The sequence below is a fragment of the Macrobrachium rosenbergii genome, chromosome 4 (assembly GCF_040412425.1).
Source record: "Macrobrachium rosenbergii isolate ZJJX-2024 chromosome 4, ASM4041242v1, whole genome shotgun sequence".
NCBI classification, from domain to species: Eukaryota; Metazoa; Arthropoda; class Malacostraca; order Decapoda; family Palaemonidae; genus Macrobrachium; species Macrobrachium rosenbergii.
In genome coordinates, this window is record NC_089744.1 from 77,952,413 (window position 1) to 77,968,627 (window position 16,215).

General features: G+C 36.4%; 1 protein-coding gene across 3 annotated transcripts in view; it reads left to right on the forward strand.

The window, feature by feature from the left end:
* Nucleotides 1-13,569, forward strand: part of cpb (F-actin-capping protein subunit beta) — a 32,763-nt gene extending 19,194 nt beyond the window's left edge. For all 3 annotated transcript variants that reach the window (XM_067101095.1, XM_067101111.1, XM_067101104.1), the window contains exons 2-5: nucleotides 1,236-1,447; nucleotides 5,554-5,726; nucleotides 6,478-6,677; nucleotides 11,524-13,569. In XM_067101095.1, the coding sequence (XP_066957196.1) occupies nucleotides 1,236-1,447; nucleotides 5,554-5,726; nucleotides 6,478-6,677; nucleotides 11,524-11,781 (843 nt within the window). In that variant the 3' untranslated portion in view covers nucleotides 11,782-13,569. The remainder of the gene's footprint in view (nucleotides 1-1,235; nucleotides 1,448-5,553; nucleotides 5,727-6,477; nucleotides 6,678-11,523) is intronic.
* Nucleotides 13,570-16,215: the final 2,646 nt, after the last annotated feature.

Below are 16,215 nucleotides of genomic sequence, written 5' to 3' on the forward strand. Positions count from 1 at the left end.
AGTGAAAAATTGCTTTTTTTTTTCTTCATAACAGAAGAGCAATTGAAACAGTTGTGTGACATATGTGCGAGTTAATAGAGAAAGTTGAAGGGCTACTTATGGCTTATATGACCCATGTCTTAAAAAACCTTTATTGATAAGTTTTAGTTGGGGGGGTGAGATGTGTGTTGTAGGAAGCATAATAATTTATTCATGTGTAAGATCTTGTTTTTGATTCATCATAGATTCAGCTCTTGAGTTCAGTTAATGCCCAAGTCCTTGATAGATTTACACTGGCTTGCAGCCTTTGGGTAGTAATTTATCTTGCTGTCCCTAACTCAGATGGGTGGAGAGAGCTTGGATGCTGATCATTCAAACATCATATGCATTACCTTCAGCCTCTGTGTTATTGCAATGGTCTGACCCTTGTCTTTTCTGTTTATAAGTGACTTTGGTGATTAAATGATAGTGGTGGTTAAACATATGAAAGATATTGGAGAAGGTGAGAATTTGGAAATACAATATGCTTAGTACTACAACTTTTATCCATATTTATTTATTAATTTGAAATAGTTTTTGCGTAATTTACGTAAGTACTTCCTTTATAAACTACTTGCTTTCAATGTATTGATTTATTCATAGGTATAAAATTTAAGCTATATACTGTATTTTGACTTTTACACAGTTTTTGTATGGGGGTATAAAGCTCTTTGTTGGGTGAGTCGGTAGAGCTGCGGACTGTCATTCGATGGACCGGAGTTCAATTCCCCGGCCGGCTGATGAAGAGTTAGAGGAATTGATTTCTGGTGATAGAAATTCATTTCTCTCTATAATGTGGTTCGGATTCCACAATAAGCTGTAGTTCCTGTTGCTAAGTAACCAATTGGTTCTTAGTCACGTAAAATAAGTCTAATCCTTCAGGCCAGCCCTAGGAGAGATGTTAATCAGCTCGATGGTCTGGTAAAACTAAGGTATACTTAACTTGACTTTGTACCTGCTAACCAGTGAAGTTTTTTTTTATAATTACTGTACTAAGTTTATGATACTTTATTAGTGTGAATGTTTTACTAACAATAACTCACAAATCCATTATTGAAAAGGAAGTTACCAGGAAAGTACAGTATATGGATATTTAGACTTATTGACTAATTTTATAGAAATACACTGCAAATTTTAAGTTCTATTTTAATTTTATTACTATGCAATATATAATTTGATTGAATATTCAGTAATACTGTATTTTATCCCAAATACAGATGGAGCAACAACTGGACTGTGCACTGGATTTAATGCGTAGGTTGCCACCTCAGCAAATAGAACGTAACTTAAGTGACTTAATTGATCTTGTCCCTTCACTGTGTGAAGAGCTCCTTTCATCAGTAGATCAACCCCTCAAGATTGCACGAGACAAGTACAGTGGAAAGGATTACCTACTTTGTGATTATAACAGAGATGGTGATTCTTACAGGTGAGTTTGAAATTTTCGGTATCATCTTTAAGAACAATGCAGAGTAAGAGAAAGATACCCAGGATTGTATAAAAATGAGTAGAGTTAAGTAGTAGTTGACCACAAACTCTGTCTGTCACTTTTGTGTTATGTAAGGTAGCATCTAAGCACAGTCCACCAATTTTCACATTAGAGAGTTTCTTCTTTGAGTTATCTCTAGTAGATTTTGGCTTTTGGTCTGGTTAAATTGCAATAATAATGGTATTGAGTCTCAGGTGAACATTAGAAAACCACCAAACCATGATATTTATTTTTATGTTTATGTAATTTTTGTTTTTGGATGCATTTAAGTTTCACCAATAATGGAAAATTGTTCCTACGAGAAACAAACCTGTCATATATATATACAGTATGTATCTTTGGTGGAAGCTGGTCGGGTCATTGAAACTTGGCAGCAAAGTAGTTAACTATTGCCAGGTGAGTGAGGGGGGCATGGTTACCACTCACCCACTTGACCATTGGCATTCACTTTCTCAGGCCACCATGGTGTTGCAACATAAATTCCGTTCATGTATTTCCATAGCCTAGCTCTCCTTATTGATGATTTAGGATTGCTCTATCTTTTGGACTCCATTTGGCTCTTGATTAATGTCTTTGCCTTTCCTGTTTAAGTATGGTTGAGGTTAAATCGATGTTAGCTGATTTTCAATCCAGCCAAGGTTCAGGATTGTATGCAGAATCTGTTTAGTATGTGTTGATTGGTCATCAGCCCAGAGAAAGTGATTTAAGAAGGCACTGTTGTTATCTTACAGGGGTAATGTCCCTCCACTCTCCCTAGACCCTCCTTCAAGGATCCCTTCTATCTCAGAGGTAGCATCTGGACATTCCTCTGTGGCTTAGTCCAAGGGTTGGCAATGAATGGGTTGAAGGGTGGCTGTCCTACATCAGAAAGTAATGGTACAGTGCAAGAAAGAAACCTTTAAGACACTGTACAGTTAAAATGATAATACTAAGGCTTATTAAAAAGCTCAAAAGCATTAGCAGGATCATTTTGTGTACATCTGATCAGCTGATGAAAGCATATGATTTTTGTTGTATTGGAAAGAGTTCTAAGAAAGATGAATTGTTAAAGAAAAGGTTACCTTCAATTCATTTATTTGATGCAGTATCCATTTTGGTTTTCATAAGGGTTGCTTGGTATGGTAGACATTAGCCTAAGTATCCATAGGCTACCTTTGGTAATATTCAGTTTTTGAATGATTCCCATCCACATGACATACATGTGTTTGCATATTTTGACCATAGCAAAACATTTGTGATTCAGAGAGAGAGAAATAGCATGCTACTGTTTTTGTTTTATGTTTGTGTTTATGCACATGTATACAAATGCTTTTTGATTCATAATTTGAAGATGAAACAAATGTTAATCCTATGATATTGTAATGTTGCACTAAAATGTATTGTTCTTTCATAATGAAATGCTTAATTATTTAGGGAGAACGAGCGTATTTCTTTACTTTTCTGATTCTTTGTTACAGATGGCCTATATCTATTCTGCACATATTATGTAATACAGTAGATGTAAAATGCTGATACTATATTTTAAAATTAAAACAAATGCTTTAAAACTCCATTTTCGCTCTTTATTCATAGAATCAGTGTTCTGATTCAGTGAAATAAGTGCAATTTACTTGCTCTTTTTACAAATTTGACATTGTTATTGCCATTTTTATGTAAAAACATTAAATAGTTCTGAGCCTATTTCTATATTAAGAACTTGCATAAAAGTCTAATGGACTGTGCATGCATAATATTGATTGCTATCCAGTAGATATGAATTGGAGAGTGTTCATCTAGCCATGCCAACATTTTCTTGACTTTTTGAAGTGCACGGGGTCTGCTTACAGCACATTATTATATATATATGGTTTCTTGCAGCATTTTGTGTAAACTAGATATGCATTTAAACAAAAAATGCACTGGATGTTAATATTGTAGAGTTTGTATAAATTGTATTAGTTAGAATATCTGTTTATAGGACAATAGCCAGTGTTCTGTGGGGTTTAAAAATAATGCTGTAGTTATTGCCTAGGCTGTCACTGAAAATGATTGTTGCCACAAAATAATAATATAGGAATATTCATTCCTTGTATGTGTTACAAAATCTGGTGATGGTACTGGTAAATCATGTTGATTTAGGTATTTCTTTTGCCATCTGGAAAATTTGAACATTGTCAGATCAGGAGTTTATAAGTCTGTCTAATTTGGGTGGCACATATCTGTATTTTACATTTTGACCACTCAAGACTTTATGAAGGTGCTTATCAGTCAAGTTTTATTACTTTGCCTAAATTGTCAGCAGAGAAAAATCAGATTTGGAACATTCAAGGGTAATAACTTTTGTAGGGATGGATAAAGATACAGCCTTTCTTACAACTCAGTTCACTAGACAGTTGTGAGATTCCCGGTTTTGTTGCAGAAGTTCCTGCAGTCGTAGGTGCCTTCTATAAAGTTACTGACTAGGGTCATGACCACTGTCATTTGCTAGAAAATTTATCTCCCAATAGAAGCTCCTTACATTGGCAGCTGAATGAGAAGAGATCTCTGCAGATAGAGGACTTTTCCGTTCTCATTTAAACTGCACTAGACCCCAAGTGTTGGCAAGACCATCAAATCTGCTACTTTTAACTTTTCCAGCTTCAGACTTCTTGTCTTAAAGGCCTCAGGAGAGGGAAGGATGCGCTCACATCTTAGACCTAGCAGTATTGGGTTTTATGTAATTAGAGTGGAAAGTCTTCTCAGTCTTTTAGAGCTAAAGGCTTTCTTCCTTGCTGTCTATCTGGCAAGACAGTGGGAGTCATTTCAGACAATCCTACAACCCTTGGCTTACCTGAAACCAAATCCATAATAAATCTGTCAGCAAAGACTGTTTCTTTTTTCCTTGACATCAGCAAGAAAGGTATGAGATACTGTATATGCATTATGAAGTAATATTTTGGAAGAGCATTGGTTTCTCTCATGTTCCTGGTTTCATTACCGAGACTCAACTTCCTCCCAACACCAGACTGCTGCACAGTCAGGCCACTAAGAATATACAGTACCTTAGGAGGAGGAAATCTTTCATGAAACAGGGTTTTTGGTGTGGTTTTAGCTGCCAATGCATCGAAGGATAAAGGTTATAAGAACACTATTTCTTTATGTTCAAGATAGTGAGTCAAGATGCATATGGAAATGCCCCAGAGGCTTATGCATCTGAGGTTAATATTAGGGATCATAGACAACATAGTTGTACAAATTATCACTTTGCCTCTTGGAGGTCACCCCACATCTCTAGGAAAGTTTTAACTTAAAAGCAGTAGCTTATGAGTCTTGACATTCACCTCATTGGTCCTGTGGTATCTGCAGGCCAGGTATTACTCCAGAAATGGCTCAGTCCCATCTGTCTTCTTCCCTGCCCTTATGACTATTCCTTCTTTTATGAGCTTAGCCTTATTGAGTAGTTAAGTTCATCATATTGTATGCACATTTCTCAAATAAAAGATAAAAGAACACAAACCATGGCCATGCTAACAAGGATCCAGTCTAAACACATGACTCTTTATTAGCTTTGAGAATTCCTGTTTAAAATAAAAAACCTAAGGCACATATAAACTGTTGAGTTTTGTAAAGACAAAGGAAGTTTTCTCAGAATATTTTTATTTATTACAAACCCATCAACTTGTATTGAGGGCCCTCCTCCCATCCCCTCTTGTCTCTTGGAAAGCCCTATCAACATGGGAATTACTTACTTACCTTGGTGATGCTGGGGTTACTAGATGCATGGCAGGGCAGTGGGAAGATGATGATCTTCACACTGGTATGCTGATTACACAGATGAGATCGTGTAAACTGATGGATTTGTATTAAATTTTCTAATTTAGATTAAACAAAAAAATTGTAATATTTTTGCGGTGAAGCTGTACTACTAAATTTTCGAGTTTTAGCTTAAAATTTCTTTTGTAGGTCTCTTAGTGTATATTCTGTTTTTGTTTAAAAGCAAATATCCAAGGTCATCAATGACTAATATTTTAAAGCTTATCCTGAAATTTTATTTAGTTCAATTTTTGCAACATCATTTTTCTTTTCAGATCTCCTTGGAGTAATACGTATGATCCTCCATTGGAAGATGGAGCGATGCCTAGTGATCGATTACGCAAGTTAGAATTAGATGCTAATCAAGCATTTGACCAATATCGAGATATGTACTTTGAAGGAGGAGTGTCATCAGTGTATCTTTGGGATCTTGATCATGGTTTTGCAGGTATTTTATCCACTAGTGTTACTGTTGTTGCATAGAGTAAGAAAAAACTCAAACATTCATCTTGTGTAAAGTGTTGAAATACTAATATAATTCACCTATCCAGTGACTGGTTTTCTTAGTATCTTTTAACAAATCACTTTTTACTCCTGCTGGTCTTGTAGTTTTGATATTTGCTGTCATTTTAGAGACATAACATGACATAGTGATTTGGTTCTTCTTATATCAGCATCCCCGAATATTGGTATCCCTGAGTGCATGTCTACTTTTCATTCAGTAGAATCTCAGTAGTACTGCCTTCAAAATTCCATTCTCTTTATAACCCCATACTTTTCATATTTTATATGCTTTGTCCATTTCCCGTCTCTGCATCACCTCATCCAGATTGCTATTTTCAATACTTGACTTTTTCCTTCTTTTGAATAAATTTCAAGGATAGGAAACAATTCATTATGATGAATATTCAAGTTTTTTTTTTCCCTCTCTCTCTCTCTCTCTCAAGTAAACAAAGCCTATTAAACCTACAGCACTTGGACCATGTAGCACATATGTCCAGAGTTAAAAGTATCGATTGAGAATAATAATTTTAAAAGGTAACTTCTGAAATAACATTGAATTGTGTGCAATTTTCCAAAAATTAATAAACATTTGCTTATGAATTTTGGTAAAATGGCATGATTTAAATGTCAATTTTTAGATTCAGATACAATTGTAGTAATCCATTATATAAACTTTACGTTACACTGTTTTTCAGGCGTAATCCTTATAAAGAAAGCAGGTGATGGTAGCAAGAAAATTAAAGGGTGCTGGGATAGTATCCATGTTGTTGAAGTAGTTGAGAAATCGAGTGGTAGATCAGCTCACTACAAATTAACCTCAACTGCCATGTTATGGCTCCAAACCAATAAGCAAGGCTCGGGTACAATGAATCTAGGAGGATCTCTAACGAGACAGGTAAGTACTCTGTGCTCAGTCATTGTTCATTGATATCTTGATGATCCCCATAAGGGGCTATTACTGGCAGCGCCTCATGCAGTGCACTGTAGACAGTACTAAGGTTCTTTGCAGCGTCTTTCAGCCCCTTGTACTGTACCTCCATTCACATTTTCTTTCTTCCTTCTTACTTTCCATCTATGCTAACAGTTGTTTCATTGTGCAACTGCAAGGTTTTCCTCCTGTTGCACCTTTTAAAATCTTTTCACACAAAATTTCCCTTTCAGCATTGAATGACCCCATAAGCCCCCGTGCTTGGCCTAGATTTTATATTCCATTCCATTCCAGCATTTTGATTATAGTAGTTAGAGTGAAATTGAAAATTTATATTCAGGCAGTCCCAGTTATCGGTGGGGTTCCGTTCCCGACAGCACGACGGTAACTGAAAATTGGCAATAACAGCACCGATCCCTGGTTATCGGCGCCAATAACTGGGAATCAGTGCTGCTGTTAAGTGGGGATTGGTGCTGATGACTAGAGATCGGCGCCAAAAATCCAGTTATTGTCGTCACTAGACAAACATCGTAAAACCGGATCGCCAATAACCAAGGCCGCTGATAACCAGATCGCCGATAACCAAGGCCACCGATAACCGGGGATTGCCAAATTGTAGAAATATAGTTCCTTAGACTTTATTAGATATTTGACAAAGTAGCAAGAAGAATACTAGCTGATTGTAGTTGTTAGAGTGATATCGAAAATTGTAGCAATTAAAGTATATTTTTTTTCAAGTTTAGATATTTATCAAATTTTTTACTTTTAGCAAAAAAAAAAAGGCTACTAATTAAAAATTAATCCTTGTTGGGGACACTGCTCACAGTTTTTATGTACAGCTTAGTGCAGATGGGACTAAAGGTTCTTTGCATTGACACTCTGAACCCAGCAGTATTGCTTTTTCCCTTGCCTTTTCTTCCAGGTTCATTTTCACTTATTTATGAACAAAGTCTTTGGGTGAGCCCTGTGGGACTATCAAAATGTAACTCTGTGGTCATGTTAAATTGTTTGATAATTAAACCTCAGCAGCAAGGAAGGGAAGGTGAGTTTAAAGTAAAAGAATGAACACAGTATTGTTAAGAAGACCTTATTACATAATACCTACTATACAATTTAGAAATTTTCTTGACTTTATCATACCTGCTTAAGGAGCTTCCATAATTTCTCCTATACTTCTAGTACCATTTCTGGCCTCTGCCATCTGACTGTATATCCATCTTTGTTTTATTTTGAAGTAAACAATATATTTTAAATAAGTCTCATCATCTTAACCTCGATTCATATCTGTATGGCAATACAGATCATAGTAAACATGTGTTTTCTTAGTTGAAATGCAGTTTGTATGTTTATTGCCAAACCTTTTGAACAATCCAATGCGTGATTTTCCTTTAGTATTCTACTACATTTCATATCGAGAACTTGCACTGTATAAGATGACACTCCCACAACCCAGTGCTCTCTCTATTTTAATTCATTATTACAGATTCCTTTTGAAAATCTGTTAGCTCATTCATCAGTACATTGTTTACTTTAGCTTCTGGATATCAGTCAAATTAACCCCCTCATCTGTTATTAGTCACCTCAGAAATGTTTCTCAGTATCTAGTTCCTCATTGGACGGGGTGGTAACGTTCTCGGCTAGTACTCTGCTGGGCCCGCATTTGATTCCACCTGGCCAATGAAGAATTAGAGAAATTTATTTCTGGTGATGGAAATTCATTTCTCATTATAACGTGGTTTGGATTCCACAATAGGCTGTAGGTCCTGTTGCTAGGTAACCAATTGGTTCTTAGCCATGTAAATAAATCTAATCCTTCGGGCCAGCCCTAGGAGAGCTGTTAATCAGCTCAGTGGTCTGGTGAAACTAAGGTATACTTAACTTATTGTCTTTCTTCTTTATTGTTGTTATTGATTGATTCGTTCCTCTTTTCGATGGGTATTTTCCTCACCAGTACTGTTCCTGAAAATATGGTTTTATCAGCATCATCTGCCTGTATTTTCAGATTGTCTCTCTCCTCTTGTCTCTTCATAATCTAGGTTTGGTTACTTAGCATTTTTTACATTTACCTTTGGCTTTGTCTATTCTTTATTGTAAGTGTTTAGTATAATATAATAATAATAATAATTATACAGTTGTTAATGGTGAAGATGTAAATTTCTCGAGGTGTAATCTATCAGTGGTTAGTAATAATGGTATTGTTATGTTTACATTATGGTGTATTAAATTGTTTTCATGCTGCTGGAAATGTGGTGATGTCTAAATATTTAGCTGGTTATCTGTTAATACGAGAGGTATTGTTTATTTTTCACTATATTATTGAGATTATTACGACTATATTATTGAGATTATTAAACACTGAAGTATTTTTTTTTATTGTATGATATTTAGCATCACTGATATCCTATTTTGTTATATTTTCTTATTATCCTGTTGCAAAGCTTCAGGTAAGGGACAAACTGAGGTTCCCTTTATTGCAGCAACCACCAGATCCTCCTTGGGTAGTGTGTGCGTGAGCTGTAAGCCTTCCTTACTGGTCTAGGTCATGTGGAAGCTTGAATTTCAAGTCAGTGGCCCCTGTGGGCTTGTTCCACATGAATAGGGTTCATCTTCAGAGTAATAATTGCCTTGTGGAAGCCATTAGTATTCTAAGGAACCTCCCCTCAAAGGAAAAGGTGCATTAGTTTTACTGTGTACTATCATGATTTAACTTTTTAGTGAAGGTGGTAGTAATAGCTGACTGGGTTGGGACAATAAACCCCAAGGTAACTACTGTACTTCACAATGCCCATAGATCTTGCCTAGTTGGTTTGGAAGCAGGGCAATAGCAGTTCGTTCAGTCCTGCTGAGGCTGCCAAGTTGATTCATTCATGTGATGTTCATGCTGTTTGTAAACAGGTATCTCAGATATGGAAGTTTGCCAGTTAGACACTTCGACATACTTGGAGTAATTATTTGGTTGGATTATAAGAGTCCCATTCAGATACTCACTGTCAGTATTAAAAATGGCAAAATACTCTTGCTAAGGTTGCTGTTGTTTTCTTATGAGTCTAGTTGTAATCATTTAACTTTCAAGTGGAATTACAACTTGAACCACGTTTAAAGAAATTCAGGGTTTTAATGAAAGGTAATGAGAAATAGATAATGTTTGTGTTGAATGACAAAAATACATATGTTTCATTCTGAAAGTTGGTTTTTAAGTTTGATATGCAAGCAGTTTTTTGTGTGTGTTTACTTGGCATTTGTTTCTCCAGCAGTTATTTTATCGTCCCACTGTTTGATCCAGGGTTCAAGTAATCCAAGTAATTCTTAGTGATCAAAAAAATTAATCTTAACATCACAAAAGTCCATGGTATGGTCTTCAACACATTCAAAAGTATTTATGCATTAAGTTTCATAAATCAAGAAAAGCTAGAAGACAAATTTCATCTAGCACTTACTTTGCAGCAGTTTGATTGACCATCTTTGTTTGTAAAACTTTCCAGTCTGTTGTCAAAGCATTCATGAGCTGGATTGAAAACATCTGTGCTGTGCTGTAGTGCTATACAATGTCATTCCCAGATTTGACCAAAGTTGCTTGAGTTGTTTAAGGGTTTAGCTTTTGTTATTAAAACAGTCATCGACGTGTAGTATACATCTTAGGTATAAAACATAGCTGTACAATCTTACTCTCAGACTTGACAACTGTTGCTTGACTTAAACAGTTAAGTTTTTCTTTAATAAAAAGCCTCAATGTTATTAAACAAGTCAAATTGAAATTTTGTACATCTCTCAGAGGGTTTTTTTTTATTATAAAAAGCCAATGACCTCCACACTTAGGAAAGGCAAGATCTGTGGAGACTGGTAGATTCCATGGGCTGTACATTATTATTATTTTATTTTAATTTTTTTTTTTTTGAACCACCAGTGTCATTGGCCAGATTAATCAAGGTTGGGGAAATCATAGCTTTTGCTGGGATTTATTTTGAGTCCTTTAACATCCATATCTGCACCTTTTCTTTTGAGGATGAGATTTTGCAGCCTTTGCCTTACATCTCTATGTATTTACTTATTAAATTTTTTCTATATTTGTTAATTTTCTTCTTTTTCAATAACTGATCCCTTCTTTCTGCATTTCCTCTTATGTTCTGTTGCTTCTTTCAAATGAACATATTCTTTGGAAGCTTGAATTTCAGGTCATTGGCCCCTGTGGGCTGGTTCCATATGAATAGGGTTTATCTTCTAAGTAATAATAATAATAATGCTAATAGATTCACAATTTTGTGAAAAACAATCTGAGTAATAAAAATCCACAATTATATAGTAAATATATTACTATGTAAAATGAACCAAAGACTTCATTTTACATAGTAATATATTTACTATATAATTGTGGATTTTTATTACTCAATAATAATAATAATAATGGTAATGTAGTAGCAATAATAATAATAAAATGCTCCCTCAAAGCAATAGAGCTGCACCCTAGGAATGGAGACTCCTCACCAGAGGCAAATATTTATTTGGAAGTACCTCAGGAGTTTTTATGCTATGAACATTATGTATTAGTGCTAATATTGTTATAAAGTTACAATGAATAGTTTTATTTAAGGAAAGTGTGAAATATAAAATTTGTCATGTTATTGAGTCAAGAGTGTGTTATTTGGTCAAGGTGCCATCACAAAATATACAAAACTTCATATTACTGAATCAGATGTATGGCAATAATCCTGTAACATAGTCTAGAAAGCCATTTAAGTGTATACTAATTAACATTTTCCAAAATTAATGTAATTAGTGTAGTACGTATTTGATCTTTTGACAATTCATCCCCCAGACTGAGCAAGACTGTCCTGTGTCAGAATCGTCTCCTCATATTGCCAACATTGGACGCATGGTTGAGGACATGGAAAACAAAATAAGGAACACCCTCAACGAGATCTACTTTGGGAAAACGAAGGACATCGTAAATGGTCTCCGTTCAGTCCAGCCTCTTCCAGACCAGAAGCAGCATGCTGCTTTCAGGAACGAAATTGCAATGGCCATCAGTCGAAGACAGGCTACCAAAGGGTCCACAAATAATGAGAGTAATTAGAAATAAATATATGATTATATATATAAAAAATATATGTATGTATGTATGGCTGTAGGAAAACTGGTATCGGATGTATATGGAAATGAAGTTCCATATCTTTAGAATGGCCAAAGCCTGGACAAGGCAAGAAACACAGGAAATCAGGCCATAAACATTACTGCTGCAAACTGAAATAACAGTGTGAACTGACGAAAGTGCAGATAACATTCAAGTGTCACAGAGCAGTTGAAATGCAAAGGAATGTTGTACATTTTATGAATTGGAGAGGAAAATGCAACTCTTACACTGGAAAGTGGAATAATTCATTATGAAGTTTTAAGATGTCATTCCTTGGAGGAGTGTTGTTCCATGAAATGTGTGAAAAAGTAAATCGAACTGTAAATGCTTGAAACTAGTCCAAATTAAGAGCAGGAAAACTATTTGGAATATGTACTTGGAATGTGTTAATCAAACCTTGCTTTAAAAGTGGCTTTTCTGGTTTATTTATTTTTTTTCTGCTCTGTCAACAAAGGCCAAAGAGTAATATTTAACCTCTCAAGTGACCACACATTTCATATATTTATTTCTTTTAAATGTTTCTTTAGTTGATACATGCAAATTGTTAAAGTATCTGCTTGGGTGGTAATAGTATTGGTGCTTTATAACAGTTGGCAGTACCGATGCATACTGCTTATATTTACTGTGGTCGCCATCTAATATATATTTGGTCTGCTCCGCCAGCTGTTTATACTATAGTTTAAAAACGGTAGCCTACATTTTTAAAGCCTGGATGTTCTGGGGGAAAAGTTTTTAGTGGCATGTGTGGATTATTTTGAACTTTGCACAACTCGTATTTCTCTCTCTCTCTCTCTTTCTCTCTAGCTCTTGGTCGTTACCCTTGGTAGTTTTTACTTTGTTGCTGGTACTTTTGTTACTGTAACTCCAGAAACTTGGATTGTACTTTATTATGTAAGCCAAATTTCCTCTTCCTTGAAAGTGATTTTATGTGTGATCTACCATTTCTACTTTTGTAAGCCTAAATCAATCATCCTAGTCCTCCTCTTGTGACTGTTATCACCATGATGGTATTTGTAAAAGGTGGAAATCTCTTGTCTGCAATAAGGACAATACTGTGATAATATCTAATTGCAGAAAAAGATTAAAGATATAGCCATTTACTCCTCAAAGTAACATTCAATGCTTGTTTAGAAAATTTCTTCATTTATACCAGCAGTGCTTCTTAGGGCAAGTATGGTAATGTTGTTCGTACTTAGGTTGGTTACCATTTACAGTGTGGTTGAGTTCAGAGAGGGTTTACCACCATTTACATTTGAAGTCATTGATTTAGGGATTGTTAGAAGTGCCCTTGCCCTGGGTATATGGGCACTGAGGGTCTAGGCAACAAGTGCACTAATGTAATTTTGTTTCTGAATAGTAGTCACATGCATTTTATTTATCATCACCTCATGTTGATGTTATGAGCCACATAAATTTTTGAAGTTGTCTAATATGGATGTGTACATTTTCAAATTTACCGCATGACTTTTTGTTAAGTTTATTTGGAGATTTCTTATGGTTCATCATAATAGAACTTGTTAAAGCAGATATGATAGTACTCTTGCCTAGAAGCCTGGCTTATACTGTATTTATTTTTACCACAAGTTCTGTTTAAAGTATATATGGAAAATGTTGATCCTTAACCTTCTTGTATTTCCTTTAAGGCCATGTGATCGTCTCATTGTTATGCATTTGCCCTGCGTGGCAGACACTATTTTTGATCAGAGAATTGATTATACAAGTATTTGGTATTGTCTTTGTTTTATTGAAGCAAATTTTCACTTTATCCTTTATAATTTTTAGTATTTAAATTGTGGAACTCGAAGTAAGTTAAGGGGACCAATAATTATCAGGTGACCTTTTTTAAATAAGTGCTCTTTATTAAGTTTTATTTATTTTTAATGCCTATGGGTGGGCATTTTCATCTCTCAGACAGAGTTAATGGTTTTGAGGGTTTAACATGTAGCTCGATGTTTGCCAGTTTATGCATTGTCGTCTAAGAGAAGTTTCTCTAACAGTTTACTATTACAATTAATTTAGCTTAATTTACCATTTTTATTTGGTTTAAATATTTTTTATGGAGCCTGGTCTGGTTGGGTATAATTGTCTCTAAATAGAATGAAAAATCTTATACCAATTTGAAATATCATACAGTTTTAAATGCTGTGCTGCATTATGACCTCAAATGTTAATTATTTGCCTGAATCAGTTACAAGTTGTTCCTGCAAGAATACAAACCATCGCCAACTGTGAAGGAGTATTTCTCAGCACAAGCTGGGATTGGTTGATGAAACTTGGTAACAGGGTAGTTACTGGTGGTAGATGCGAGTTGGAGGAACTCACTCCCACACCCCATGTCCTGCCTTCATCAAAGAATTTCTTCATTTGCAGTCGAGTTAAGAAGTCTTATGTATGATTTTTCTGCATTTGTTCAGTATGGATTTGACTGCTCATGTTCTACATTGGTACTATGAGTTTGCTGGCTGGTCTCCACAGCAGAGGAAGTTCAGATTTTTACTGGTTTTTTTAAAGGACACAGTATTACTTCGCCTTGAATTCCGCAGTCTTTTCGGGTCCATCCCCCAGATTGCGCTCTTTCTCTCTCTACCTTGTGCTCTTGCACAGGTTTGTGGGGGGGGATTATGTTCATGAGGGCGCGCAGCCAGTCGTGCTATCCAAGCAGTGCTGACCCCAGTGTGTGCACAGCAAGCTTTCCTCAGGTGAGACTGGTGCGAGTTCATTAGTTCACTGCCACCTACCAGTGCTTTGTCTGCAGCTTTACCGGAGTACTGAAAGACATTTTTGCTTGGTATTCTCAGTGATGCATCTCTTTGATGCTGTTTCTACAAAGGAATGTGCTGTGGAGCCTCTGGCAGCATTTGTTTTACCTGTGTGGATACCCAAGTGGTACCGAGTACAGGCCTTACTCCTCCAACACTGCTTCCTGAGGAGAGTAAGGCAGCAGAATGTGATGAAATGCTAGTACATCTCTCGTCCTTCTGTGGGAAGGATTAGTAGTGTCTGAAGCCCCCTCACAAAAAGTTCTGTCAGACTTTTAAGTGACTTCCCAGGGTTGGTGACAGTATTTGTTCCCTTGTGAAGGGACATCTGCTGTAGGTAGGATTAACATGGTACCTTAAGTGTGCTCATGAACCAGTCTCTCCCCGCCACCCCCCCACCACCATTTACTTCCAAAACATGAGGACTGTCCTAAAATCTTCCCCTGTTTGTACTTTTGTGCAGGTACAGAGAGACAAGTCCAATGCTGCTTCCTGCCTCACCATGTCTTCTACTGAAACTGAGGGGAGTAAGACCTGTGGGTGAAATAAGGTGAAGAAAATCAAGCACAGTTTCTTCCTCCTCCTCAGCATTGAGCTGCTGCTTTCCACTGGGAAGAAGAGGTCATCTGTTAAGCCCTCACAGATTCTGTCATTATAGTAACCACATTCCTTGTTTGAGTGTTGTTGACTGCATTTGCTCACTTGTGGTGGGATGACAACTGTAGGTAGGGTTGACAGGTTTCTGTGTGTATGATTCAGAATGAATGTCTTCTGGTTTACTAACAAAAACAAACACTGTTTGAAACTGCTGTTTATATTTCTGCAGAGGTACACGCAAAAGTTGGTGCTACCTTCTCGCTAGGTATGTGTGCAAGCACACACAAGGTTGATGGTGATCTATATGATGAATGGAAAGTCACTGCTAAGTGTTGTGGTGAGCTGCATGCACGTGATCATGCAGATACTTGGGTGTTCCTGGTTCATCTATGACTCCAGGTGTGCACATCTGTGACAAAAGCACATGACTGCTTGTCCAAAGCTTCTAGTTTGGTGTTGCCCAGTCATTGAAAATAATAAGGAATTGTGAACTGCAATTACTATTCAGCCTTGGCTTGTTATCCTACGAGAGACAAGTTGAAGTGATTATGAGTTAACTTCAAATCATTACTAAGCGGTCATTAGCGCTAGGTCAGATTGTTTGTCCACAGTCCATGAGTGCCCTCCAGGGCAAACTGGTGTGTCAGCCATTCTTTAAGGAGAGTAACCAACTCTCCCTTTGGGGAATCTGTTAAGTCCTGAGGATTCTTCTCCTTCAGAACACCTTCAGGCAGTCATGGAATTGAGAGCTTGTTTGGCTCAAAAGTTTAATGATCTTGTGGGAAGCAAACATTGTTCTTTTGTAGAGACCATTTTGTCAATACAGTAGAGCATACTGAAGGCAAAGCAATCATTCTGACTGATCAGGTCACTGCTTGCTGATGGTGTCTGATCAGTTTAACAGTCTGATCTGTAAATCAGAAGGTTCCCTGCTGTCTAGCAGATTAAGCATGTTCCTTTCCCACTGTTGACATGCCAGAAGATGCAGACTGCTTGCAACTGTGCTTTTCTCCTGACTAGT